This window comes from Erinaceus europaeus, chromosome 3, assembly GCF_950295315.1.
Source record: "Erinaceus europaeus chromosome 3, mEriEur2.1, whole genome shotgun sequence".
Taxonomy (NCBI): domain Eukaryota; kingdom Metazoa; phylum Chordata; class Mammalia; order Eulipotyphla; family Erinaceidae; genus Erinaceus; species Erinaceus europaeus.
Genome location: NC_080164.1, coordinates 111740759 through 111767311, shown reverse-complemented (window position 1 = coordinate 111767311; position 26553 = coordinate 111740759). Strand labels below are relative to the sequence as shown.

Genomic DNA, 26553 nt, shown 5'->3' with positions numbered 1-26553 from the left:
GCACCCCTTAGCTAACTGGTTTTCAACATGGAAGGAGATATGAGGAACTTCTATAAAATTATTATAAGGGAAGAAAAAGAACAAAAGAGGCTTTAAAAGCCACTGTGCTTCAACTCAGGTATTGAAATAACATTGAAATAACTGTCAATTTCCACAGCTGTGAATTCTTTTTTTAAAAAAAAATATTTATTCCCTTTTGTTGCTCTTATTGTTTTATTGTTGCTGGCATTGGATAGGACAGAGAGAAATGAAGAGAGGAGGGGAAGACAGAGAGGGGGACAGAAAGATAGACACCTGCAGATCTGCTTCACCGCCTGTGAAGCGGCTTGAACTGGGATTCTTATGCTAGTCCTTGCACTTTGCACCATGTGCACTTAACCCACTGTGCTACCACCCAACTCCCAAATGTGAACTCTTTAACCTTACTTAGAAACAAGTCACTCCAGGCAAGAGTGATTAGTAAACTGAAAAGTGCAGAGAGAGGAACCTCATAACACACTATATACAATGGTTAAGCCAAGAAGAAACATTGGAGAAATGAATCAGAACAAAAGCCTAGCTAAAAGCCCCCCCAAAAGTAGAAGCATGTACAAATGAAGTCAACCCCTGTGTCCATACTCCCAGAGGGATCAAGAATAGGAAAGCTATCAGGGGAGGGGATGGGATACAGAGTTCTGGTGGTGGAATTGTGTGGAGTTGTACCCATATTTTCCTATGGTTTTGTCAGTCTTTCCTTTTTATAAATAAATTTTTTTAAAAAAAAGAATGAAGTCAACATCAAAGAATTAATTTAGGAATTAGTCACAGGAGTGAGGAACAAGTTTGAAAGAATTGTCATCAGAAATACAGAAACAACAAGGAGACTCTGAAAGAAAGCACTAATTGTCTCAAGGTACTTAGAGAGTTGAAAGCTGAAATAGCTGAGATAAGAGCACAACTAGCTGAACAAGATGATACAGTTTAAGAACAGGGTAACAAAATAGCTGAGCTACATAAAACAACAGAGGGGAGAGAGACTATAATAAATGTGGCAGAAAATAGAATTAGCATGATCGAGTATGAATTAGAGAAAACTAAGAAAGTAGTAAGAGGTCTCAAGAAGATATTAAAAGAGACTGAAAACAAGAACATATACATGTGGGATGACTTCAAAAGATGTAATATATGCATTATTGACTAGCCAGAGGAAGAAATAGAGGGAGGTGAAGAAAACATTCTACAGGACATAATAGCCGAGAACTTCTCTACTCTAGACAACATAAAAGACATAAAGGTTCAAGAAGCCCAAGGGTCCCAAATAGAAATAACTGAGACTTAAACACGCCAAGACACATCATATTTAGAATGAAAAGTAATAAGGATAAAGTAAGGAAGGCTGAAAAAGAAAAACAGAGTCACCTACAGAGGAAAATCTGATTAGCACCAGATTTCTCCTCACAAACACTAAAGGCCAGAAGGGAATGGCAAGATTTATTTTGAGTGCTCAATGTGAAAGGCTTTCAGGAAGACTACTGTATCCTGATAGATTATCATTCAGACTAGATGGAGGCATAACACCCTTCTCAGACAAGCAAGAGTTAAAGGAATCAACTATCACCAAGCCTGCCCTGCAAGAAGTTCAGAAAGGTCTCCTATAAACAATCAGATCACCATAAATATGCCATATATCAGAACACTCTAAAATCTACAATAATGGAATTAAAATATCTTCAATCTATAATACCAATAAATGTCAATGGTCTGAATACATCTATTAGAAGTTATAAAGTATGAAGATGGATCAGAAAACACAACCCAGCCATATGCTGTCTGCAGGAATCCCACCTAATTCAACAAGACGAACACAGACTCAAAGTGAAAAGATGGAAAATTAACATGCAAGCAAATGGACCACAAAAAAAGTGTGGGAATAGCTATTCTCATATTTGACTCGATAGACCTTAAAACCAATAAAATTAAAAAGATAGGGATGGACACTAAATGCTCAAAGGATCAGTCAATCAGGAGGACTTAACATTCTATGAACAACTATATGCCAACAAGCTAGCAAATCTGGAAGAAATGGAAGAATTCCTAGAAACATATAACCTTTCAAAACTGAACCAGGAAGAACTACAGAACCGAAGTGGACCAATCACAGGCAAAGAAATTGAAACAGTTATATTAAGAATCTTCCAAACAACAAAAGTTCAGGACCAGATGGCTTTACAGACAAATTCTACAAAACCTTCAGAAACCAGTTAATACCTACACTTTCAAAGCTCTCCCAAAAGGTCAAAGAAAGAGGAACACTCCCTTCCACCTTCTATGAAGCCAATTATCACCCTGATACCAAAAGCAGATAGGCACACAACAAAAAAGGAATACTACCGACCAATATCTCTGATGAACATAGATGCTAAAATATTGAAGAAGATCCTAGCCAACCAAATACAACAGTATATCAAAAAGATTGTCCATCATGACCAAGTGGGATTTAGCCCAGGAATCCAAAGCTGGTTCAATATATGTAAGTCAGTCAGTGTCATTCATCACATCAATAAAAACAAAATAAGAAACTACATTATTATCTCAATAGATGCAGAGAAAGCCTTTGACAAAATCCAACACCCATTCATGCTCAAAACACTACAAGAAATGGGAATAGATGGAAAATTCCTCAAGATAGTGGAGTCAACAAACCTACAGCCAATGTCATTCATATTCATATTCAAGGGACAGAAGATGAAAGCATTCCCCCTCAGAGCAGGGACTAGACAAAGCTGTCCATTATCACCATTACTCATCAATATAGTATTGGAAGTTCTTGCCACAGTAATCAGGCAAGAGAAAGGAATCAAAGGAATACAGATTGGGAGGGAAGAAGTCAAACTCTCACTCTTTGCAAATGATATGATAGTATACAGAGAAAAACCTAATGAATCCAGCAGAAAACTACTGGAAAATAAATAAAATTATATATATATATATATATATATATATATATATATATATAGAGAGAGAGAGAGAGAGAGAGAGAGAGAGAGTTAAAATACAGAAATGTGGAAATGACTTGCGGTAAGTAGTATTGAGTAAGATGATGTATAATATAGATGTGATGCTAAGGGACCACATAAACCTCATTTGACAAGGGAATTCTCTTCAGTGGAAGAAGGATCAGTGCTTGAATGGGTCTTAAAGCAGGGGAACGTTTGGGGGACAGAGCAGTGCAATGGGTAAAATTCAAGGTGATGCACTCTGATGGGTAATGCAAAGAGATGAGAAACAACTGACTTTTCTCTTCTGTAGGAGAGAGGAAAAATTGTAAGAGGTTGGGAACGAAAAGCTGAAGCTTCAGAAATAGGCAATGGCTGGAGAGGGTATAGCTTAGTGGTTGAGCATTTCACTGCAGAAATAAGCAAAGGCTAAGAAGATATCTTAATGATATCTTCTGCATGCTACACACAAAAAAAATTTACTTTTTTCTCCTATAATAGATGATTCACTGTTAAATTAGGAAGAAATATAATTAATTCATTCCTATCTATCTTATGTGGTGCTGAGAACTGAACCCAGGGCTCTTTACATGAACACTATTGGTGAGTGGTCTCCTAGGCCCAATTTTTTTTTCTTTAGGAAAGAGAGAGAGAGAGGGAGAAGGGAGAGGAAGAGGGAGAGGAAGAGGGAGAGGGAGAGGGAGAGTGGGAGGGGGAGGGAAAGGGGGAGGGAGAGAGATGGTTATGTTGTGAACCACCATTGCACTGTTGTACTACCCATGGAGTTCTCTTTTTTAAAATTTTTTATTTATAAAAAGGAAACATTAACTAAACCATAGGATAAGAGGAGTACAAGTCCACACATTTCCTACCACCAAAACTCTGTATCCCATCCTCTCCCCTGATAGCTTTACTATTTTTTAACCTTCTGGAAGTATGGACCCAAGGTCATTGTGGGATGCAGAAGGTTGAAGGTCTGGCTTCTGTAATTGCTTCCCCACTGAACATGGGCATTGACAGGTCGATCCATACTCCCATGGATTTCTCTTTCACTGATAAGCAAGGTGATCCATATGTATTGGTGCATCAAACCAGGGGTCTCATGTACAGCAGGAAATGGACTCTACTGGGAGCTCTATATCTACACACCTTAATTCCTGTTTAGAAACATAGCTCTGGCAGATAGGGAAAATAAGAAAGAATATCAGTTTAGAAGCAACTGCAGGAAATCACGCATGTCTCAGTGAATACTGGTAGTAAATCAATGAAGAGTTAGAAAAATATAAAGGTCATAGACATTACACGATTTAGTTTGCAGTAAGTAAGAACTGAGAGTATAGTATGATTTGTAGGTTATTGATTTAGGAAATCAGACAAAGAGAAATTAGAGATTTTGGAATGAGTAAGAGGATGCTCAGGTGAATGTTTACAAAACAATATGAAGTGTATGTTCAATGTGCAGTTTTAATTATGTGTTCACACTTAGGAAGTAGGTCTAGGGGCCGGATGGTGTCACATCTGGTTGACCACAGATGTTATAATGCACAAGGACCTGGGTTTAAGCCCTTGGCCCCCACATACAGGAGGAAAGCTTTGCAAGTGTAAAGCAGTGCTGCAGGTGTCTCTCTGTTTCCCTCTCTATCTCCCCCTACCTTCTCTAATTTCTGTATATCTCTAACCAATAAATAATTATAATAACAATTTTTAAAAATTGATTTAAAAAAAGGAAAAGAGTCTAAATTGTTTGTGTCTGAGTGTTATTCTCACTGAATAGTAGAGGCTCTAGATGTCCGATGCTTGAATAAAAGGGACAAATGTTGGAGATATTACAGGCAAAAGAATAATTCCTTAAAGACCAATATGGCTTTGGGTTTTAGTACTTAATTATATATGGAAAAATAGTAGGTAAAGTATATCTCTTAGAGTACAGTTTTATTTTGTTTTTATTCTATCATATATGTATGCACCAGAGTGGAGGGGACAAATTTAAAATGATTTGTTGGTTTCTGTCTTCAGCAACAAAATTACTAAATGAGTAGTATTAAATAACTGACAGAAAAAAGACAGGTGTATCTGTGTGTGTGTATACATAGATGCACCTTTGTGTACATGGTGTAATGACATCTCTGGAAGCATCACCTTGTTTATTTTATGACTTAGAATATTTGGTGGGAAACTATCAACCATTGTGGAATTTTCAGTTTCATTAGTCAGATACAATCATCTCCCACTGTGTGAAGTTTATTGTCCTTATCTATGGAGAGCCAAGTGAAAGGGTTAAGCCTATTATGCTGTCTCTTTGATGTTTCCATAGGAGCTAATGAAAGATGAATGCTCTGTACTGAAGCTGCAGCTGAAAGAGAGGGATGAGCTCATTTCCCAACTTCAGGAAGAGTTGGTAAGTGGTCACCAGACTTAACTCACCAGAGCAGCTTTCTTGCAAGGTTATTTGCTATAAACCTGACAACAGCTTTATGATACTAATGTTGTTAATTATTTATACACTGCCAGTGAACTGATCTGATTAGCTATCAAGTTTGTAATCCTACACTAATGAAAACAGGAGCTCTTTGACAAGGTGAAGGATAGACTTTTTATAATGTCTGTTGGACTTTATCTTGCTGCAGAAAAGGGTCTCTGCGCCAGGAGCAGACATTTCAGAACGATTCTATCACAACTCACTAAGGTTGAGATAATATTTCATTTTTATAAAGTGCATGTCTTAACTTCATACAACCATATCCATAGATATGATTATCTACAGTGCAGTAAAATACATGATAGTCTTGCAAACAAAGACAGATTCTACTTTATTTCTATAATACTACCAAATGTGGTGACCTAATTGGCTTGTTTGCTAATATAGACAATATATAATCCCAAGTAATGTGAAAAAACATATGAAGTATAATTAATGTGTCCAGAGTATTCTCTTACTTGATATAAAAGAAAATATAGTAAAATATTTAATAAAGTAAAAATACATTTAATAAGTAACAAGATTAGCAGTGGACATTGTTTTTCTAAATAGGCATTTACAATTTATATGTGGGTAATGAATGTTTTGAATTTTAAAAGTGACAGCTCTCAAAATTAAGAAAGAAAATAAAAGGGATGAGAATAGAGTTTAATTCAAGAGTGCTTAATACCAGTACAGTGGAGCCATTCTGCAGTGTAAGGAACCATGACTCATTATCAAGGTCAATAGGATTTGTATCCTACTGGATCATATTCTTTATGATGACATCAGATTGGACCACATTAGCAGTGATGTAGTAGGTGATGGTTGAGTCCAAGATGAGGACAAAGCAGACTTTATAGACCATCAAACCTTTGAAAACTCTGAACATTAGTGAGAGAGCAGACATAAGAGAGCATATTTTATTGGCTCTTGACAATCATGTTTCTGCTATAACATGACCTTTATTTAGACCCGCTTTTTATGATTGGGTTGATGCTAAGAATTGGTCCCATGAGTCTGTGGTTGTGGTTTGAGAGAAACTATAAACTAGGACTTATATGATTTTATAAGAGGAGCTTGTCTTATATCATTTCATTGTTAACAGCACTGGATAAATAATTAAATGATCCATTTATAATATATAATTTTGTTACATACAAAGCATGCATTTTTCTTTTTATTAGTTATTTAATATTGATTTAAAAAGTTATAAGATAACAGGGATATAATTCCACACCTTTCTCACCATCAAAGTTCTGTGTCCCCATTCCTTCCACTGGAAACTGCAATGGGTTTACTATCATATATATTTTTGCCCATTTTTTGTAGACCTGCTTTCTCTTCCTTTCATACCTACACCTGTTACTACATCCAAATGTCCTTCCCCTTTTCCTCTTCTCTCTCTGGGTCCTGGTGGAGTTGGAGTTCACAGCGATATGGTCATCTTCCTCTAACATTTCTCCCACTCTGGGAGTATGGACCAAAATGAGGTGCATAAGGTGAAAGGTCTGGCTTCTTCAATTGCTTCTCTGCTGGACATGTGTGTTGGCAGGTGGATCAGTACCCCCAACCTGTTCCTATCTTTCCCTAGAGAGGCAGGGCTCTGGAGAGGGGAGGTTTCGTTACACATAGGTGAGGTCATCTGCCCAGGGAAATCAGGATGTTGTGTCTTCAACTTGGTGTCTGAAAGGCAGTAAGTTATGAGGCAGGACACAATGTTTAACAGGAACCAAATAGTAGGGATAGAGCAGATGAGACTAGGGATTTTAGTATGAAAAGAAGGTAGGAAGTCTATTTTAGTTATATTCCTAGGGGCCCATGACATTAGTGATTTTTGTGTGAGCTTGATGTCTGTCATGAAGGTGGACAAAAATATATTCTGGGTAGATGATATCATAATTGAGAATAGGACTAGAAAGCTGGATCAGGGCAGAGAGTATCTCCTAAACTTAAGAAAAAATATAAATACAATTAACTTTTTACCATGTCAAACTGACCCAAGACCCATATGTGTTCATATTTAACACAGGAGCCTGTATAGTCTCTGAGTCAGGGGGGTCAGTCTGAACTCACAGTCCATGGTCATATATGGGAACATTCTAGGCTGCACTCATTTCAGGAACAGTCTTTCTTGAGTGGCAGAGTAGGATGACCCAGCAGTTACTAAAATTGCTACTCTATAGTGAGGGCAAGGTCCTGGAGAGGCCCACAAGAGGGCTTATGATAATGTTCCTGATGGAAGTGACCACTGATAGTGGAGGGAGGGACCTATTAGAGGTCTAGGCCCATTGAAATACAAGGAATTTCTATATTTGATAGAAGTCTGTACGTGTATATTATATAATCATATTGTATTTATATGATATGTAAGAACATCTGAGTTACACAGAAAAACTTGTGTAGATATATTTTAAAAGATGCATGGATTATCCATTGTAGTATTTCAGTCTTCCAATTAACTTTGCCAGAGAATCCTTATTTTGGATAATTAGCTCAGAAATAATTATTTATTTCCCCCTTCAACATTAGTTGTGATCCTGTTTAAAGCTTAGTATATATAAGAAATGAAATGAATTTTCATTCAGTGAATGAAATGAGAAAGATGATTACTTCCAGATCTAATGTCATGATAGCCAGAATTAAAGTAACACAGAGACCTTGCTTCCAAAACAGACCTCAACAAGATGGCTCACCTTAGTGGGTGTCTGCTTTATAGTGTGTACAGTCTAGATTCAAACCTGGCCCTGGCTGCATTTAGGGAAGCTTTGGTGCTGTGGTATCAGCCTCTCTCTCTCTCTCTCTCTCTCTCTCTCTCTCTCTCTCTCTCACACACACACACACACACACACACACCAGGCTCATCACTGAAGTCCCAGCAACCACTATGAAGAAAATGTCTAAATGTCTTGTCTGTCTACTAGTTTCCATAAAAAAAAAAAAAGGCATGTGTTTGATGTTTTTTCTTTTTTCTTTTGAATTACACAAATTGATTGGGCAGCGTCTCAATATTTCTCCAATAACAAGCAAGCAGCATTTTAATTTTTATGTTGCATAGTTCGCATAATCACCTTTAATACTTAAAGAAAAACAATGCTGTCTTTTGGAGGTAGTTAATTTTACTAAAGAGAATCGTAATGAAAGAGTGATACTTTAGTGATGATTTAAGAATTTGAGGAAGGAAACATACTGTTAAAAAGGACTAAGAGAAAGACCAAGTGGGGATACATTTAGTAGAACAACATGTGTGTGAGGAACTCCATTCAACTTGTCACACAGAGCTGTGGGTGTCACTTGTCTCACCTTCTCTTGCCCAACTTCACTCAGTTTCTCTCTGTCTCTGCCAAATAAAAAGATAGGAAAAAAATGGGAATGGGGATTGGTGGACTCATTATGCATGCACTGACAATCCTGATGGGGGGGTAGAAAAAGAATTCATTAAATGTAAGTTGGAGCATGGAAATGTAGTAAAAGTCTGAAGACTAGGCAACCACCTTGATTCCACAGAAAATTAGGTTCTAGTATTCTTTTCCCCTGGTACTCAATAACTGTGGCAGCTTATAAATCAGCATTTCCTCAATCAAGGTGGGGGGGAGGATGGCTGTATACCATATCCTGTAATTATTATTTGCATAGCTCTTTGCATGGCATTAAGTCGAACTCTGAGATGTCCATTGCAAAATCCCATGAACTGGAGCCTGGGAATTTGGGTTCTGTTGCCAATTAGTCTTCCTGTTTGCAGACAGAGTCTTCTAGTCATGTGTTCATTTGGCTTGTACTCAGCATATTCATTGAGAGGAGACAGGCATGCTAGATCTCCTGTGACTCTCTTTTAAAGGGACTAATCACATCACGAGGGCCTCACCTTCATGACCTCATCTAACACAAGCAACACTCAAGAGAGTCCATTCCCTTGCGGTTAGAACTTCAATATGAATGAGAAAGGAATCGAATGTATTCCATAGCATGTGTGCTATTATATTGTGTGTACTTATACCTATTTAATATAAGCAAATGAAATTTTGAACACAGTTTTTTTAATCAAGCCTTAAACTCATATTTCAGCATTATCATTCTCTATGATAGAGTGATTCTCAATTCATCTTCCTTCAGTCTTAGCATGATAGATTTTACAAAGCATGAATATACTAAGTAACTGAAACAATAATTTTGATTTCAGATTATTTATTGATGATGCTGGGCAAATTATTTGCATTATTAACAGCATGGTGAACATGAGTACATTCCATAAATCTGCCTGTCCTGCTCTCTTTAAAAAAAAAAGAAAATAAGTGGTTTGTTCAAGTGGGAACAATTTCAAGAAGTTCAAAGTTATTATACCTGAAATATATATAACTTGAGTTTGCTTAAAACAGAAATAAATGATCAAAGACCTTCCACCTTCTGCACCCCCAAAATAATTTGAGTTCATACTCCCAGAGGGATAAAGAACGAGAAGCTTCCAATGGAGGGGATGGGACATGGAACTCTGGTAATGGGAACTATGTGAGATTGTACCTCTGTAATCTTACAATCTTGTTAGTCATGATTAAATCACTATTAAATAATATAAAATGTCTTAATGTTAAATATTAGAATATTTGGTTCTCTGGAGTTGTATTTACTGTGGGACAGCTCTCTGGAGAAAATAAGTATAAAGCAAAAGTTTGGGATGTGACCAGCCAGGAACTGGTTCAAACACAGGCCATCCACTCCCACAAAGCCTTATTTCCCCTACTGCAGGCAAAGGCTGGTCTTGCCTATCTGACTGGACTGGGACCTTGTACATACACAGTGCCACTTCTGCAGGGAAAGACTGGTCTTGCCTATCTGACTGGACGAGGACCTTGTACACACAAGGCTTGTATTTTCATTCTTTGTAGTTCAGGTAGAGAGATAGTGACTGAGAGGAAGAGACTCACCATCTGTGCAGCTTCCTCTGGTGTGGGGGCCAGTTCTCCTCTGTGCATTGGCCAGCGACCATGGTAGAGGCAGGGAGACGGGCCAACCTGGGGGTCCTGGGGACCCTGCTGATAAAGGCAAGTGTGCGGAGAGGAATCATGACTTCCTCCGGGAGAAGCTTCAGAGAGACAACTTGTTTATTCAGGAGTACAAGCAGGTAGATATACCCAAGGGCTAGGAAAAAGGTTAACGTAATCATTAAGCCATACACACAATGCAGGCTTAAGTCTTGACCTATCAGGTGTTTGTTGATTACTGGGAAGTTACAAATAAGGTCTGGTCATGAGCTCACCATGACACACAGGCTTCTCTCTAAAGGTGAATTGCGAGCACCTCAGAGCAGGGGGGAAGGGGGTAGGTAATCAAGACCCAGATATTTGTGGTGGGTTTCAGTTAGCCATATATGGTAACTTATGACCTATGTTCAAAAGGAACAAGGAAGTATGTGCAGGAAAGTTCCCAGTCTGGAAAACACCATCACCAGCCATGGGGTCAAGTGGGGACCTGTCTACTGCCCCTCCTGTGAGGAGGGGGCTTGGGGTCAACCTTCTCAGACTCTCATGGATTTAATGGCCTGGATTTCCCAGACAGTAGGCCTTTCCTCACACTCTGGGGCTGAGATACTCCCAGGTGGTACTGGGACATGAACCTAGGGCTTCAGAAAGGAAAAGGGCTGATAAAATCACCATATTGAGAAAGCTACCTCCTAGTCTCTGTAAATATCACTTTTTAAAATACTGACAATAAATTTAATTTTTACTGGGCTACAAAGTATGTTTTTATTAAAAAAAAATGTGGAATATACTAAACAGCACTTGACTTTAATCCTCTCAAATCTAATATCACTCTCTTGCCAATTGAGATCTTTTAAAATAATTTTACTTTCCTCTTTTTTTCTCTTCTCAAGAACTTAGATGAATTTGCTGACTGTGCTAAGGACTTTCACTGATTTCAGTTAGTATGATGAGGAGATGCACTCTTCTCTTTGGAGAATACTTGTTTGCAAACCCCTCCCTAGAGGGGACTTAGATATATGAGCTATGTGGAATATAAGCTTTATTAGTCATCACTGTTACCTTTTGCCTTTCTGAATCTATTCTCTTTTAATTCTTTTTCTTTTTCTTTATTTTTTTGCCTCCAGGGTTATTGTTGGGGCTCAATGCCTGTACCACCATGAATCCACTGCTCCTAGAAGACATTGTTCCCATTTTGTTGCACTCATTGTTATTGTTACTGTTGCCATTGATGTTGTTGTTGTTGGATAGGACAGAGAGAAATGGATAGAGGAGGGGAAGACTGAGAGGGAGAGAGAAAGATAGACATCTACAGACTTGCTTCACTGCCTGCGAAGCGACCCCCCCACTGAAGGTGAGGAGCTGGGGTCTTTAACCAGCATCCCTATGCCAGTTCTTGTACTTTGTGCCCTGTGCACTTAACCCGCTGTGCTATTGCCTGACCCCCTCTCTTCTGATTCTTTTATGGCTTTCCCAGGTATTTTCCAGGATGGGCATTGATGACGATGGCTCTAAATATGTGAATATATATTTACCTTTAGATCTAGAGACTGCTAGGGATTGAACTGTGCTTCCCACGTCTTCGTATTTTGAAGACACAATGTGTACTTGGAGAGAGTGCTTTCAGGAAGTAATTAAGATTAAAAGCAGTCATGAGGATAGAGTCCTGAACTGGCAGACTTAGTGTCCTTGCAAGTGTCTCTATGCTCAGACATAGAGCAAAAGCCATTGCTGCTTGCTGGTTCCATGATCTTGAATTTCTTGAAAATTGTAAGAAAATGTATCACTGCTTTAAAAATAGTTAATTAACTAACTAATTAATTAATTTTTAAATTTATTTTGCCACCAGATCACTGGTACTTGATGCTGGCAAGACAAATCCACAGCTCTTGGTTGCCATTTCCTTTCCTTGTTCCTCTACATTTTATTTGATATGACAAAGGAGAAATTAGTGGGGAGTGGGAGGTAGAGAGACAGACACCTGCAGACCTGCTTCACCTCTTGAGAAGCTTCTCCCCTGCAGGTGGGGAGCGGGGTCTTGAACCTAGGCCCCTGAATGTGGTAACAGGTGCATTCAGTCCATGTGCCTGGCCTGTTCACTGCTACTTTGTAAACTACCAAATCTAGTAATATCATTGCTTTACCTGGCTGAGATAGCCACCATATCTAAGAACATTATTTTAGTTACCAGGTTTGTTTTTCTTTGTGGGACATCTCTACAACTGTTTAGATTCAGGTTCTACACATGACATTTTTTTCCATAGTTTACGTTAAGAGGTGACATTAATTTCCGTTCTTAATTTATAGTGTTATTTAGAAGTTCTTTTCAATCAGTGTGAATCTTTCATCAAATCACAGAAGATTCCTTTTCCTGAAGCCCCTATATTGTTCTGATTTCTTCTGCTTGAGGGAGCTGCCCTTCAAGTTTCTCAAACTTATCATATACATGATTCTCTTAGGGCTGAACTATTTTGTCTTCAGCTGATATTACTTCCACTACTAGTCTCAACCATTAGTCTAATTCTCAACAATAACTAGACTTTTATACTATGGCAAAGCTCACATACTCAAAGCAGTCTTTGAATTCCAGGAAGTATTTTTGATGTTTTAATTCTACTGTACTCGGTATACCTGGCATTTTGTTGTTAATCATTTGTGTCATGGCAGTTCTGTGGCACTTAGTGTGGTCTGTCCTTTGTCTTTCCTTCTCAGGATTTTTCAAAGTTTTGAAAATTCAACCAACAAATTGCCCAGGTACTGTAGAATCTACTCTTGTTGGCTGGTAACAACTCATAAATGTCAAGGATATTAATTAGTCATCATTTTGTTTTATTTCATTTTGTTTTGCTCTGTAAACCCTGAGGTTGCTTTTGTTACAAAACTTAGAATATTACTGGCCTACTTCCATTCAATTTCAGAAATGATAAGAAGAGGTTTTGTCTGTTTGTTTTTTAATCTTTAAGTTAAGCTTAGCTTCATACAGTATGATAATATAAAACAGAAAGTGTTTTCTTACTTTTGAAAAACTTTGAGATTATTTTCTTAGCTATTTAATGAAGGTCATGTTGAAGAGGGCTATGTGATTTCTCTCTTTCCTCTTTAGTTTTTTTTTCTCTTCTTATTGCATGTGGGGTTATTAACGTGGCTCTGTGTAGGCTGTAGGAATTCACCATCTCTAGAAAAAAAATTTTCCCTTTTTTCTATTTTCTTTTATAGAATAGAGAGAAATTGAGAGAAGGGGAGGTAGAGAGGGAGAGAGAGATTGCTGTGTAATTCCATTGCCAGCATGAAACTGTGGGATACTGGCTGTTACCTTCATGTGCTGAACAAAAATGTGAGAAATGTATCAGAAACACTGATGGAGAAAGGTAGCCTTGTCTTTGGGGAGTAGAGTGGATAGATATTCTTGTGTAAATGATTATTAATCTTATAAATTGATTCAGAAATCTTATAAATGGTTACATGTGGTGGGTGAAATGTGTGTCACATATGATATCAGAAATTGAAAAGGCACATTGGTAGCACATTTGTGGACTGATGCAAAAAAAGTTTCAAGGAACAGAAGGCAACTTACAAATAAAAACAATCATGAATCAGTGCTGTGACTTTGCAGAGTGAAATTGAATTGCCCTAATAGTACTGGTAGCCATTTTATAAATGTAGAGTCTCTCCTCTAACTTGGGCACCTATTACTTTATCAAAAATGTAAAATAAATTTGTGTGGATTTTGGGGTGTCTCTCTCTTTCTCTGGCAGGGTGGCCTCCAGGGGAAAGGTAACGAGATGGTTCTTTCTCACTCACGACAGGGGTGACACGAAGTAAAAGACACCAGGGAACTCTTAGCGTGCCTAGAATCTGAGTCCTAGAATCCCAGAATCCTAGAGTCCGTTTATTAGCAAAATTGACATGAGTTAAATAGAAAAGCAATGGAGGTAATTATTGTTGAAATATGACAGAAATTACAGGTTTCTTAACAGTCAGCATGCCCCTAAGGTAGGGGGCTGGTATGACAGGAATTGATGAGATACAAGACAGTTATTCTCCATGACACAAGCAACTTAATTATCCAAAGGTATTTGAGAGAAGCATAGGGGTTAAACCCATAGGGTGAGACAGAAAGAAGATGAATATCAAAAGCCATATAGTTTGGAATTTCTCTTGTCTGGGGTCTGAGGTGTGTGATGAAGTGTGTGATAAGGTGTGTTCTTCTGTAATCAGAAGGTGACTTTGAATAAGTGAATCTGCCGCCATGTGGCTTGTGGTTAATGGAGGGAAGTACTGGAGTTACTGTGGGCCTGAGAGTTAAGAAGGAAAGAACCAAGTCTGAGTTTCCCCCCTTATGCTCACCTCGGTTGAGAGAGACTTACCAAGAGGTTATCTTCTCAGACCTCCATCCCAATATGGGGGTGGTTCTCCCTAAGCTCTGTCAGGCTTACACATGTTCCCAACATGTGGATAAATACTTTAAAAGGTAAATTGTGGGAGCATGGACAGTAGCATATCCAGTTAAACATGTTACACTGTGGAAGGATGTGGAAGGATCTGGGTTCAAGTCCCAGGTCCCCACCTGAAGGGGGAAGCATCCAGAGTGTTGGAGCAGGACTGCAAATATCTCTGTCTGCCTGTCTATCGATCTTTCCTTCTCTGTCACTTCCCTCTTTGTTTTTCTCTGTTTCTATCTAAAAAAATACATACATGCATACATACATGAAAAGAAAATTAGAAAAGGTGAATTGTTAGCAATTTGAGATTTAAAGCACTTGAAACTTCTATCATATCAAACTCCTCCCTTAGGGTATTTTTACTGATCTGAGTAAGAACTATCAGACAACAGATTTTTTTTTTCAGTAATTCCCTTAAAAATGCCTGGGAAACAGCACTGTCAGTAGCACAGCAGACTTTCCTCCCTGAGGTTCTGAGATGCCAAGTTGAGTCCCTGCACCACCCTAGCCACAGCTAAGCAATGCACTGGTGAAAGTAAACAAATGAAAATGGATTTCCTTTTAACAGAACTGTCAAGAAGGGGTCACCCCCAAACAAAACAGATCTTCTGATACTGTGTTTACTGATTCTGAGAATATTTTATTTATTTTAAGGTCTATCATTTCAGATATGAGAATAGCTGTTCCTACCCTTTTGTTGTGATCCATTAGCTTGTATAATAGTTTTCCATCTTTTCACTTTGAGTCTGTGTTTCTCTTACTGAATTAGGTGGTGTATTCCTGTAGACAGCATATGGTTGGGTTTTATTTTCTGATCCATCTTCCTACTCTTTTTTTTTTTTCATCTTCCTACTCTTTAACTTTTAATAGATAAATTCAGGCCATTGACATTTACTGATATTATAGATTGATATTTTAATGCCATTATTCTTGACTTTTAGAGTGTTCTTCTTATATATGGCATGTTTATGGATATGTGGTTGTTTATAGCAGACCTTTCTGAACTTCTTGAAGTGCAGGCTTGGTGATCAACTGTTGCTTGTCAGAGAAGATATTTATGCCTCCATCTAGTCTGAATGACAGTTTAGTGGGATATAGTAGTCTTGGTTGAAAGCCTTTCTCATTGAGAGCTTGATATATATCTTGCCATTCCATCCTGGCCTTTAGTGTTTCTGTGGAGAAATCTGCTGAAAATCTTATGGGTTTCCTCTCTAGGTGACTGTTTTCCTCGTGAAGCCTTCCTTTCTATATCCTTATTCTTCTTCATTCTAAATATGATGTGTTTTTAAGTCTGGGTTAATTCTGTTTAGCATCTTCTGAGCTTCTTGAACCTCTATGTCTTTCATGTTGTCTAGAGTAGGGAAGTTCTCAGCTATTCTGTCCTTTAGAATGCTTTCTTACCCTTCCTCTCTTTCTTCCTCTGGTAAGCCAGTAAAGTATATATTATTTCTTTTGAAATCATCCCATGTCTCTGTTGTTGTTTTCAGAATCTCTTAATCTCTTTTTGGGATCTCTTACTTCTTAGTTTTCTCTAGTTCATCTTCATTCTTGCTAATTTTGTTTTCTGCCTCACTTATGCTCTCTCCCCTATGTTACTTTCTGTAGCTCAACTATTTTTCACCCTGTTCTGATACTGTCAGCTAGTTGTTGTCTTAGCTCAACTTTTCAGCTTTCAGCTCTCGAATTACCTCCAGATAGTTAGTGTAATCTTTTAGAGTCTCGTTGTTGTTTCCTCATTTCTGATATTACTTTCAAAAGCTTTCCTTACTCCTGTAACTATTGCAGCAATTAGCATGTGGATATGTCTTCATTCTTATGTGCTTCTTCCTTTTGGGGATTTTATCTACGCTTTTATCCTGGTTAATTTCTCCAGTGTTTCTTCTTTGTTTAGCCATTGTATTTGGTGTGATATGAGGTCCTTTTCTCAGTACTTTTCAATCCACTAATCTCACTTGCCTGGATTGACTTGTGTATAAGTAAGGTAGTAAAAGTTCATAGATTTGGAAATTAATAGTTGTTTTAATGTTTTCTCAATCCCTGAGGTGAAGCACAGTGACTGTTAAGACATCCTATTTTCTTTATCTTCCCTACAGGCTATGGGAGCCTGAGGCCTTTGTAACTATAAGTAGATTGTTTATCTTAATCACTCACTGGTGCAGATTTTCTCTTGAGTCACCCAAGCAGCTCTCTGCCTCCTTATGTTAATATAGGACTTCCTTGCTGCTGTTCCAGCCCCTGAGGAGCAACAGCAGTAGAAACACACAGTTGTAAATTAGTGAGGCTTAAGTTCTCCTCCCTTTAGCAGTCTTTGTTGATAAAACTCAGACCAGAGATGGTATTTCGATTGGCAAACTATCAGACTGCTACCAGCTGCTCCTGAGTAGGCATGGTCTTTTAGCCTCAGGAATTTCTCCTTAAGTTCTTCTGTCCATGACCTACCTATGTTTGCACTCACCTGTGGCTTGGTGGGTCATTGGAGTGATCTTAGTCTTATCTCGTGTTCTCAGATGATCCTCTTTGCTAGTCCTAGTTCTAATTCTGAGAATGCATATGCACTTAAATACAGTTCTCATTAAAGCAATGAAGGCAGAAAGAAAACCAGGTTAAGCACAATTTCTGCCCACATTTGCTTTCTTTATCATCTTCTTTTTTACCAATGTAAGATTTCTTAATTAACATAAAATAGTACAGCTATGAAACAAACACCCACAAAAAAGACACTTGGTTTCTGGAGTTGTAACTTGTACATAAGTAAAGACAAAAGCAGAAATAGTGATGATTTGCTTCCTTTCTGTCTGATGAAACAGACAGATGTCTGGACAGAACACAGCCTTTCATGCTCGAGGCCTAGCAAGCACCACATAGGAGCCACAGACAGATGTCTGGACAGAACACAGCCTTTCATGCTCGAGGCTAGCAAGCACCACATAGGAGCCACAGAGACCATAATTAGAGCTCCAAGGTTGCTGTATCAGGTCTTCATACCCTTTTATGTTAGTCTCTTTCTATTTTACTTCCTCCTTAAAAAAAATAAAGGATAGGTGCCCCCACTTCCCTCTCAAATTTAGTTCTAACTTGGCACATGCATTGTTTTAAACTTAATACTATCTCTACCCCCTGTGATACCACATATGAATGTATTCAATATAAATATATTTAGTGAAAAATGAGAGAGAGAGAGAGAGAGAGGGAGGGAGAGAGAGAGAATGAGAACACACCAGAGAGAGGAGGTAAGGACAGGAATCAGTATACCATCATGGAAGGCCCCTGTTCATGGTGAGCATGAAAGACCATGTTCTGTTCAGACATCTGTCTGCTTCATTGGATAGAAAGGAAGCAAATCACCACTATTTCTGCTTTTGTCTTGATGTATGTACAAGTCACACCTCCAAAAACCAAGTCTCTTTTTTTATTTGCTTTTTTCATAGCTGCAGTTTTATTTTAATTAATTCAATAGGGAATTCCCCTTGCATATGGGGAATCATACTCTCCACCTACTGAACTATCCCCAGACCCCTAATTCTGTACTTAATTTTTTTTTTATTTAAGAAAGGATTAATTAACAAAACCATAGGGTAGGAGGGGTACAACTCCACACAATTCCCACCACCCAATCTCCATATTCCACCCCCTCCCCTGATAGCTTTCCCATTCTCTATCCCTCTGGGAGCATGGACCCAGGGTCATTGAGGGTTGCAGAAGGTAGAAGGTCTGGCTTCTGTAACTGCTTCCCCGCTGGACATGGGCGTTGACTGGTTGGTCCATACTCCCAGTCTCCCTCTCTCTTTCCCTAGTAGGGTGTGTCTCTGGGAAAGCTGAGCTCCAGGACACATTGGTGGGGTCTTCAATCCAGGGAAGCCTGGCCAGCATCCTGATGGCATCTGGAACCTGGTGACTAAAAAGAGAGTTAACATATGAAGCCAAACAAATTGTTGAGCAATCATGGACCCAAATCTTGGAATAGTGGAGAGGAAGTGTTAGGGAGGTACTCACTGCAAACTCTAGTGTACTTCTGCTTTCAGGTATATATTTTGCAGTAGTTTATGGATACGTGTGCACATAAGCTCTCTCTCACAGAAACTGGTGTATATCTAGGTTATGGGACTTTTTAAAAAAGTGAACCACCTGAGATGAAATTAGAGTGTACTATAAAAGGAAAGGTCTCACCTGAGTAATGAAGTTGAAGGGTTGTCATTCCACACGTGAAGTCTCTGGACACAGTCTGAAGTAAAGCATTTTGAGGTGGCAGTCGTTGCGTTGGTTAGGTTGTGATCGGTGGATGCAATATTATTTGGTATGGATTGTACTTAATTTTTAATTTATTTTATTCCAACCAGAGTTATTACTGATTTACCTATATGACTGTACCATTCCAGGTGGCCATTTTTATTTTTTTCACTTTTCTTTCTCCCCACCCCTCCAGTAAGACCAGGGATTTAAACTATGGTCTTTAGGCATGGTTATATGTGTACTCTATTGCATGAGAAAGCCCCATTTCTAGATTATTTTTAAAGTTGTTTATTTCATGAAAGAAAGAGAACAGAAGATATAAGTTCCAGCATATTCAGCTACAAGAATGGAACATAGGGCCTGAAGTTTGCAAGACTCAAAATCTACTTTGTTTTTGCCTTTTTGTTCTTGTTTCTTGAGTTCTGCCCCTGAGTAGGATCATCCCCATATTCATCCTTCTCTTTCTGACTGATCTCACTTAACATAATTCCTTTAAGCTCCATAGAAGATGAGGTGAAGTAGCAAGTAGTATTCTTTTGTATATAGAGAAGAGAATTTGTACCTATCGGCAACAACTGTACTATAAAACTCTAACCCATCAATAAAAGAAAACCAAAAAGGAAAGAGAAAGAACAGCTCAGAATCCACCTGATCAGCTATTCCAGCTATGACTGAAGAGAGTTTTTAAGTGATTTGTTCCAGGTATTTACTGTAGTAGGTATTTTATGAAGTTAAACATTAACTCATCCCAAAACTTAAAGACTATCTTAAGAAAGCCAGGTTACATAAAAAGTGTTCTTTTTTCTCCTTTTTTTATATTTATTTACTTTCCCTTTTGTTGCCCTTGTTGCTTTTTATTGCTGTTGTAGTTAATATTGCTATTGTTATTATTGATGTCGTTGTTAGATAGGACAGAGAGAAATGGAGACAGGAGGGGAAGACAGAGAGGAGGAGAGAAAGATAGACACCTGCAGACATGCTTCACTGCCTGTGAAGCGACTCCCTTGCGGGTGGGGAGCCAGGGTCTCGAACCAGGATCCTTATGCTGGTTCTTGTGCTTCGCGACACGTGCACTTAACCCTCTGCACTACCACCCAACTCCCATAAAAGGTATTCTTAAGTGTGTGTGTGTGTCTTTTGTTGTGTCTTTAAACTATCTTTGTTATTTGTCAAAACAGATATCAGAAATGATGTTCTTACCGAGTATAAGTGAATATAAACAGTCATTCTCCCCCAGACCTCTTTCAGTGACCTTTCCTTTGTTTGAAATGAAAGTCATGGTCTTAGCTCATTTGTTAACATTTGAAAAACAAAATATGGAAAACTGTATAAGGCACTTGCAGAATTGATGGATTTTTTTTAAAAAAAGACAGTGGAAAAGCTAAGAAGTTATGTGTAATTAGGTTACTATGCATAAGAAAAAGAAACTCAAAATAAAAGACTCTGACTAAGGAAAACATTTGGCCAAAAAGTACTTTATCGAAAATCTGGAGGGGAGAATAATTTGGATTCGGTTCTGAAATATATTAAGAATTCAATTTGAATAAAATCCTATACCCTTGAAGCTTTAATAACTGAATAATTCCCCCTTGATAAGAGAAACAGTCTTTTGGCATGAAAATCATATCCCAAATTCATCTTAAAACTAATTCTCTCACTTGCTCTGCATTCTATTCTAATTTATGGTATTATTTCATGCCAGTCATTTCAAGATAGAATATTACAGGCCAGTGAATGATTTGCATAAGAACAGACAGCTGTAAGTACTTTAAAATCCTCTTTCTTTCTTATATTTAGGAAACATTAGGAACAGAAAAGAAATAGATTCAGTATACTTAAACATTATTAAAGTGTCAGACTACTTCTTTTTTTTTTTAAGGAGAATTAATTGCATATATTCCAGAAAGGGCTTATCTCAGCAGTAATTACTCTCCTCCTCAGGTTCAGCAGGCAGATGGAGAGTGGGAATGTGCCACTGGCTTGTGATCCATTGTGGGGCTTAGCCTCTGGTTCTTTCCACACTTTAGGCCCCCGATCCAGAGCTGACAGAGTGATAGCATCTGTAATCTTCGACAGCACTTGCCTCTGCAATCCTGCACAGTTGGGTCTTTCTCATGAGGGGTTGTCATTTTACACTGAGGCATAGATGTAGGAAAAAAGAACTGCTGTTGTTATCTAAATGCCAGTGTAAAGATTAAGACCTGAGGTTTAGAACTATCATGGGAATAAACCAAACAAACAAACAAAAAAAATGCAACCACATTATCACTTAAGTTCATTTATATAAATGGTTGTCTAAATGTTTGATTTTTTTTCACTCTATCACATATGTCATATAATTTTAGTGGTTCTCTCTTCATTTTTGTATGATCTTTTAGTGTTCTTTTCAATTTTTAAAAATGTATTTCACGATAGCGGCAGCAAGAAATTGGGAAGGGAGAGGAGGTAGAGAGGGAGAGAGACAGAGAGACACCTGCAGCCCTGCTTCACCTGGGTCCTTGCGTACTGTGATGTTTGCACTTAACCAGGTGCAACACCGCCTCACCCCCTTTTATATGATCTTTTAGTATACCAATTAAGAATCCATTGCTGAAATTAGCAGTAATGCTACTTAAGTAATCAACATGATTCAAAGAGAGTTAAGAACTGAGAGGAGAAAAGCTAAGAATGGTCCTGATAGATTGAGGAAGCTAGTAATATGTCAGCAGAGCATGCATATATTAATATGTGTGTGTGCCTAAACACATATGTTTATAAATACATCTGGATATAAACCATACATATATGTGCATTCTCATTTTTAATTAATTATTTATTTATTTATTTATTTTTTATAGAGACAGAGGGAAATTGAAAGGGGAGGGGAAGCAGAGAGGGAGACACAGAGACACCTGAAGACACCTGAAGCCCTGCTTCAACACATGTGATGCTTTTCCCCTACAGGTGGGGACCGGGGGCTTAAACCTGGATCCTTGTATACTGTAATGTATATGCTTAACCAGGTGTGTTACCACCTAGCCCCTGCATTCTCTATCTCTATGTAATATGAATATTCTCTTTCACATCACACACACACACACACACACACACACACACACACACACACACACACACACACACACACACACTGTTCTACTTCACATTAGATTATCTCCCAGTTTGATTCCAGCAGGGGTTAACAAATTAAGGAGTGGAGCTAATATTCCAATATTAGGGAAGACAGGCATAGATCATTTGAACAGAAATAGCATTACTCATTCAGTTTGACAGGCATGCTAATGAATGCTTTCGGTTTCATATTGTTTTTAAATTTTAAAATCTGAAAATCACATTATCACTTCTTCATTTTCTCTATAAACTACTGGTGAATGAATTTAAGATGAGTCAAATAATTTCAACTGTATTGCAAACCACTAAGCCCCCTATAAAATAGTTTAATGGTGATAGAAATTATATCACTGTCATATTCCATGAATGTAATAGCTTTTGCTATATCAAATATTTATAAATTACGGAGCAGTGAGGTTAACCTATACAACAGGACACCTTGATTCTCCTTTATTTCCTATCAATACCACAATAAAAGTAATAGTTTCTGTTTATTGACTGAATAGCCTAATGGTAGCTCTCAGACGTGGGTAGCCAGAGCAGCAAGTCTGTGAACACAGCCAAGAAGACATAATAGTAGAAGGGTGGTGACTGAGGGAACTTTGCCAAATAGGAATGTGATTTTTTTAAAAATTTATTTGTTAATGAGGAAGATAGGAGGAGAGGGGGGTTGGGGGGGGGAGAGAACCAGTTATCACTCTGGTACATGTGTTGCCAGGGGTTAAACTCGGAACCTCATGCTTGAGAGTCCAGTGTCTTATCCACTGCACCACAGGAATGTGATTTGGGGGCTGCGAATAAGCAAGGGCTTTTGTCTTTTAGAGGTTGGCAATTCTCAGGATAGAGGGCAACATGGCAGCATGTAGAGGTTGGCCACAGTGGAGTATGTATGTTGCATCTTTATACCTTGTGTGTTCAGAAAATGGTTTCCAAATCCTGTTCAGAGGCAGATAATTTACTATGATGATGCAATCTTAGTTCACATTGGGTCAGGTTGGGTCTTGAGCAAATGCCTCCACTTGGTTCAGTTTGGTCTTGGGTGTTAAAACTTTCATAGAGTGTTGGTTGGTCAGACAATTGAAGGAATTTTTGCCTCAACATAAGAAAGACCTATGATAAGATCAGACTCTTCCTCTTCACTACTGGCCTTTCTTTGGATTAATAGAAGAACTGTTGATGGGATCTAGGTTCCTATATCAATCAAATATGAACTGAAGGAATTATTGGAAAAAATAAATTCCCTAATCCAAATAGACATTTGCTGACAAAAGTAGTTTACTCAAATTTTTTTAAACAAAATGAGTGAATGGCTAGTGATGGCATTATTGTTTTAAGTTATTGCTTCTTTTTCTTTTTAGAAGAGTTTCTTTGCCTCTTCATATTTTATTATTTATGCTTAATGAAGGAGAGAGACCTGTTCTACTATTGTATCACCCACAATCAAGTTCTTTATTTTATTATTTTTATTTTTTCTTAATTGGGGGATTAATGGTTTATAGTTAATAGTAAAATATAGTAGTTTGTATATGTATAACATTTCTCAGTTTCCCACATAACAATTCAACCCCCTCTAATACAATCAAGTTCTTAACTCTGATGGAAGTGGATGGTTCCTCTTTGAGCACCAAGAACCCATGGCCTATTACTCTTGATAATAAGACTGTGTTGTTTGATTGATGAAACACAACAGCCAAAGATGGAGCTGCTGCTTCTTTTTTTTTAAATCATAGTAATTTTCTTCAATGTCACTTTCTAACTATTTGAACTGTTTCTAGGACCATTTGAAGTTTTGTAAGGAATAAAAAGTAGGGTCTACAGCTTTATCATCATTGCTCCCAACAAGAAGCTTAGGTTTCCGTGTGTTCCCTGTGTGTACCTGCCAAACTCAAACAGGAATTTACTGAGACTTCTCTCCCTACCACAATGATGAGAACCTTAATGATGGGACCCTGTCACATTCCTTTTCTCACTGTCTGACAAATTGGACATTCAGCAAGTGTTTTCTTGTTGTTTTCGCTGGGCTGGCTTCACAGGCAGGTAACAGATGACCAGAAACTTGTGGTTGAGCTGAAAACGCAGTTTAATCTTTATTCACGAGTGGGCAAACAGTCCAACACCTAATCACCACACAATGTGCTCCTCCATCTTTCTCCTCCAGCAGCAGAGTGGAACTCAGGAAGTACTTAGGATAGGGGGTGGGGAGAAGGGAGAAGTGCGAAACTAGCAAGGGCTAAACCAAATCTCCCGGAGGCAGGGGGAGTGAGAACAAACCAATGTAACAGAAAGATCATGTAAATAGACCACAACGTCAAGCAATGTAACAAAAGCAGAACTAGATCCCAGAAGCAGAACTAGATGCATACCAACATTTTCTTAAGTAAACATTTAATTTAGTCCATGCTCATGCATTTGTTTAAGGAAAATTTTGGAGAATAAAACAAGATGATGCCATATTTTTGTATAATTTAGAAGAAGGAATATAGTTTTGGGTGTAGGATTTCCCTGGAGGAAGTTCCAAAGGTCAATCAGGTTGAGGCTGAGCATGTGAATCAAGGAAATCAAGTGTAAAATAGTGATGTGGCTATGTGGTGGCACACCTGCTTGAATGCACACATTACAGTGTACAAGGACCCAGGTTCAAGCCCCTGGTCCCCACCTATAGGAGGAAAGCTTCACAAGTAGTGAAGCAGTGTGCAGATGTCTCTCCATCTCTCTTCCTCTCTATCTCTACCTTCCCTCTATATATCTGGCTATCTCTATCAAATATATATAATAGTGGCCACAAAATAGACACAGCAGAAAAACACAGGACTCATAAGCCTGCCATTTAGAGTTGGAAACCTGGCGAATGTGCTAGAAAGATGCCTTACCTCTCTTTCTTTCTCTCCTTAATAAGTAAACCATTAAATTCAAAAAATAATGACACAATGACAGTAAAATGATAGAAGGAGAAGGGATTATGAAATGATCTATAGGCTAAAAATGAAGGAATTGTGGAAACTAAAAGAAAGAGGCACAACCAAATTTGACTCTTGGATAAAGAAATAGCTTACCCATTAGAGTGCATGAACCTGAGATTCAAGTCTCAGCACAACCTGGAGGAAGAGCACTTTGGATAATAAAGACATACTTTGGTGTCCCCTTCATGATCCCTTCCTCTCCCTCTACCCTCCCTCTCTTTCTCCCTCTCTATAATAAGTAAATAGAAAACTGAATGAGAGAGGCACCTCAGTAGTATCAAGCATTCACAAGATCCTGGCTTCATTCCCCAGTGCTATATTAAAAAATGAGTCTCATTGAAATTTTCCAGAAATCAAAGAAAACTGACAAAAGTGTCTTCCCCCCCCCAAAAAAAAATGAAATTTTTTTCTCAAGAATGTGAATAGTCTGCTCTTTAAAATAGTCTGCTCATTCCACAAGAAAACAATTACTTGCTGAAATAATGCAATTCAGTGTTCTCTTAAGCCAGTTTTTTTTTTTAAAGAGAAAGTGTTCTGTAGTGAGATATGCTTATTAATAAAAAGTAGCTATAGATAAGAAGTTAACAATACTAGAGAAAGGACAGTGTGGTCTGGTAGGTGGCACAGTGAATAAAGCACTGGACTCTCAAGCATGAGGTCCTGAGTTCAGTCCCCAGCAGTACATGCACCAGAGTGATGTATAGTTTTTTCTCTCTTCCTATCTTTCTAATTAATAAATAAATAAAATATTTAAAAAAGAGAGAGAAAGGACAGCTAATGTAATGTTTAAGTATAGACAAAAGAGTATCAATTTAAAATGAGAAATGTGTCCATATCCTATGCTGGAGAAACTAAAAGAACAGCCAAGATATATATGAGGCATTGAAGTGTTCATACTCAGTGCCATCCCTTTTTATCTTTTATAGCCCAGGAAATTGACACTCAAAGGTATTAAATTGTTCAATAGTATAGAACTATATGTTATCACTCAAAGAGCCTCCACTTATGTGATTTGAATGTATAAGGAGCAAGACAGGCTGCACCAGATGCTCTTGAATCATCCCCCACTGTTTGTAGCCTGTAGAAAGGCCACAGCATCAAAGTAAGTGAACCAAAGACAGCAGGGAGCATGTTCTCAAGTCAGTGGCAGTAGGGCCTCTGAATGCTGGGAATTGATGAAGTTTGTTGATTTGGAATGGGATGTCTTCAAATTCTCGTGAGGGCTGACAAGACCGCACACCTAGATGGTGTACCTGCTTTCCTGTACCTAAGACACAGGTGTGAGCCAGGTCCGCCATGTGTGGGGGGAGATTTAAAGCCATGCTCTCATTGTGTGTCTCACTGTCTGTCTCTTTCTTTCTGTCTGAAAAGTCAGCCTGGAGTGGGAAAACTCCAGGAATCACA

The 26553-nt window shown here is 38.2% G+C and overlaps 1 protein-coding gene across 2 annotated transcripts in view; it reads left to right on the top strand.

Annotated features, from left to right (window-relative positions):
* CCSER1 (coiled-coil serine rich protein 1) overlaps positions 1–26553 on the top strand; it is a 615589-nt gene that overhangs the window by 489396 nt on the left and 99640 nt on the right. Inside the window, exon 8 of one of the 2 annotated variants that reach the window (XM_060187733.1) lies at positions 5290–5373. The exons of the other annotated variant lie outside the window; for it this stretch is intronic. Within the exon in view, the coding sequence (XP_060043716.1) occupies positions 5290–5373 (84 nt within the window). The remainder of the gene's footprint in view (positions 1–5289; positions 5374–26553) is intronic. 2 annotated transcript variants of the gene reach the window in all.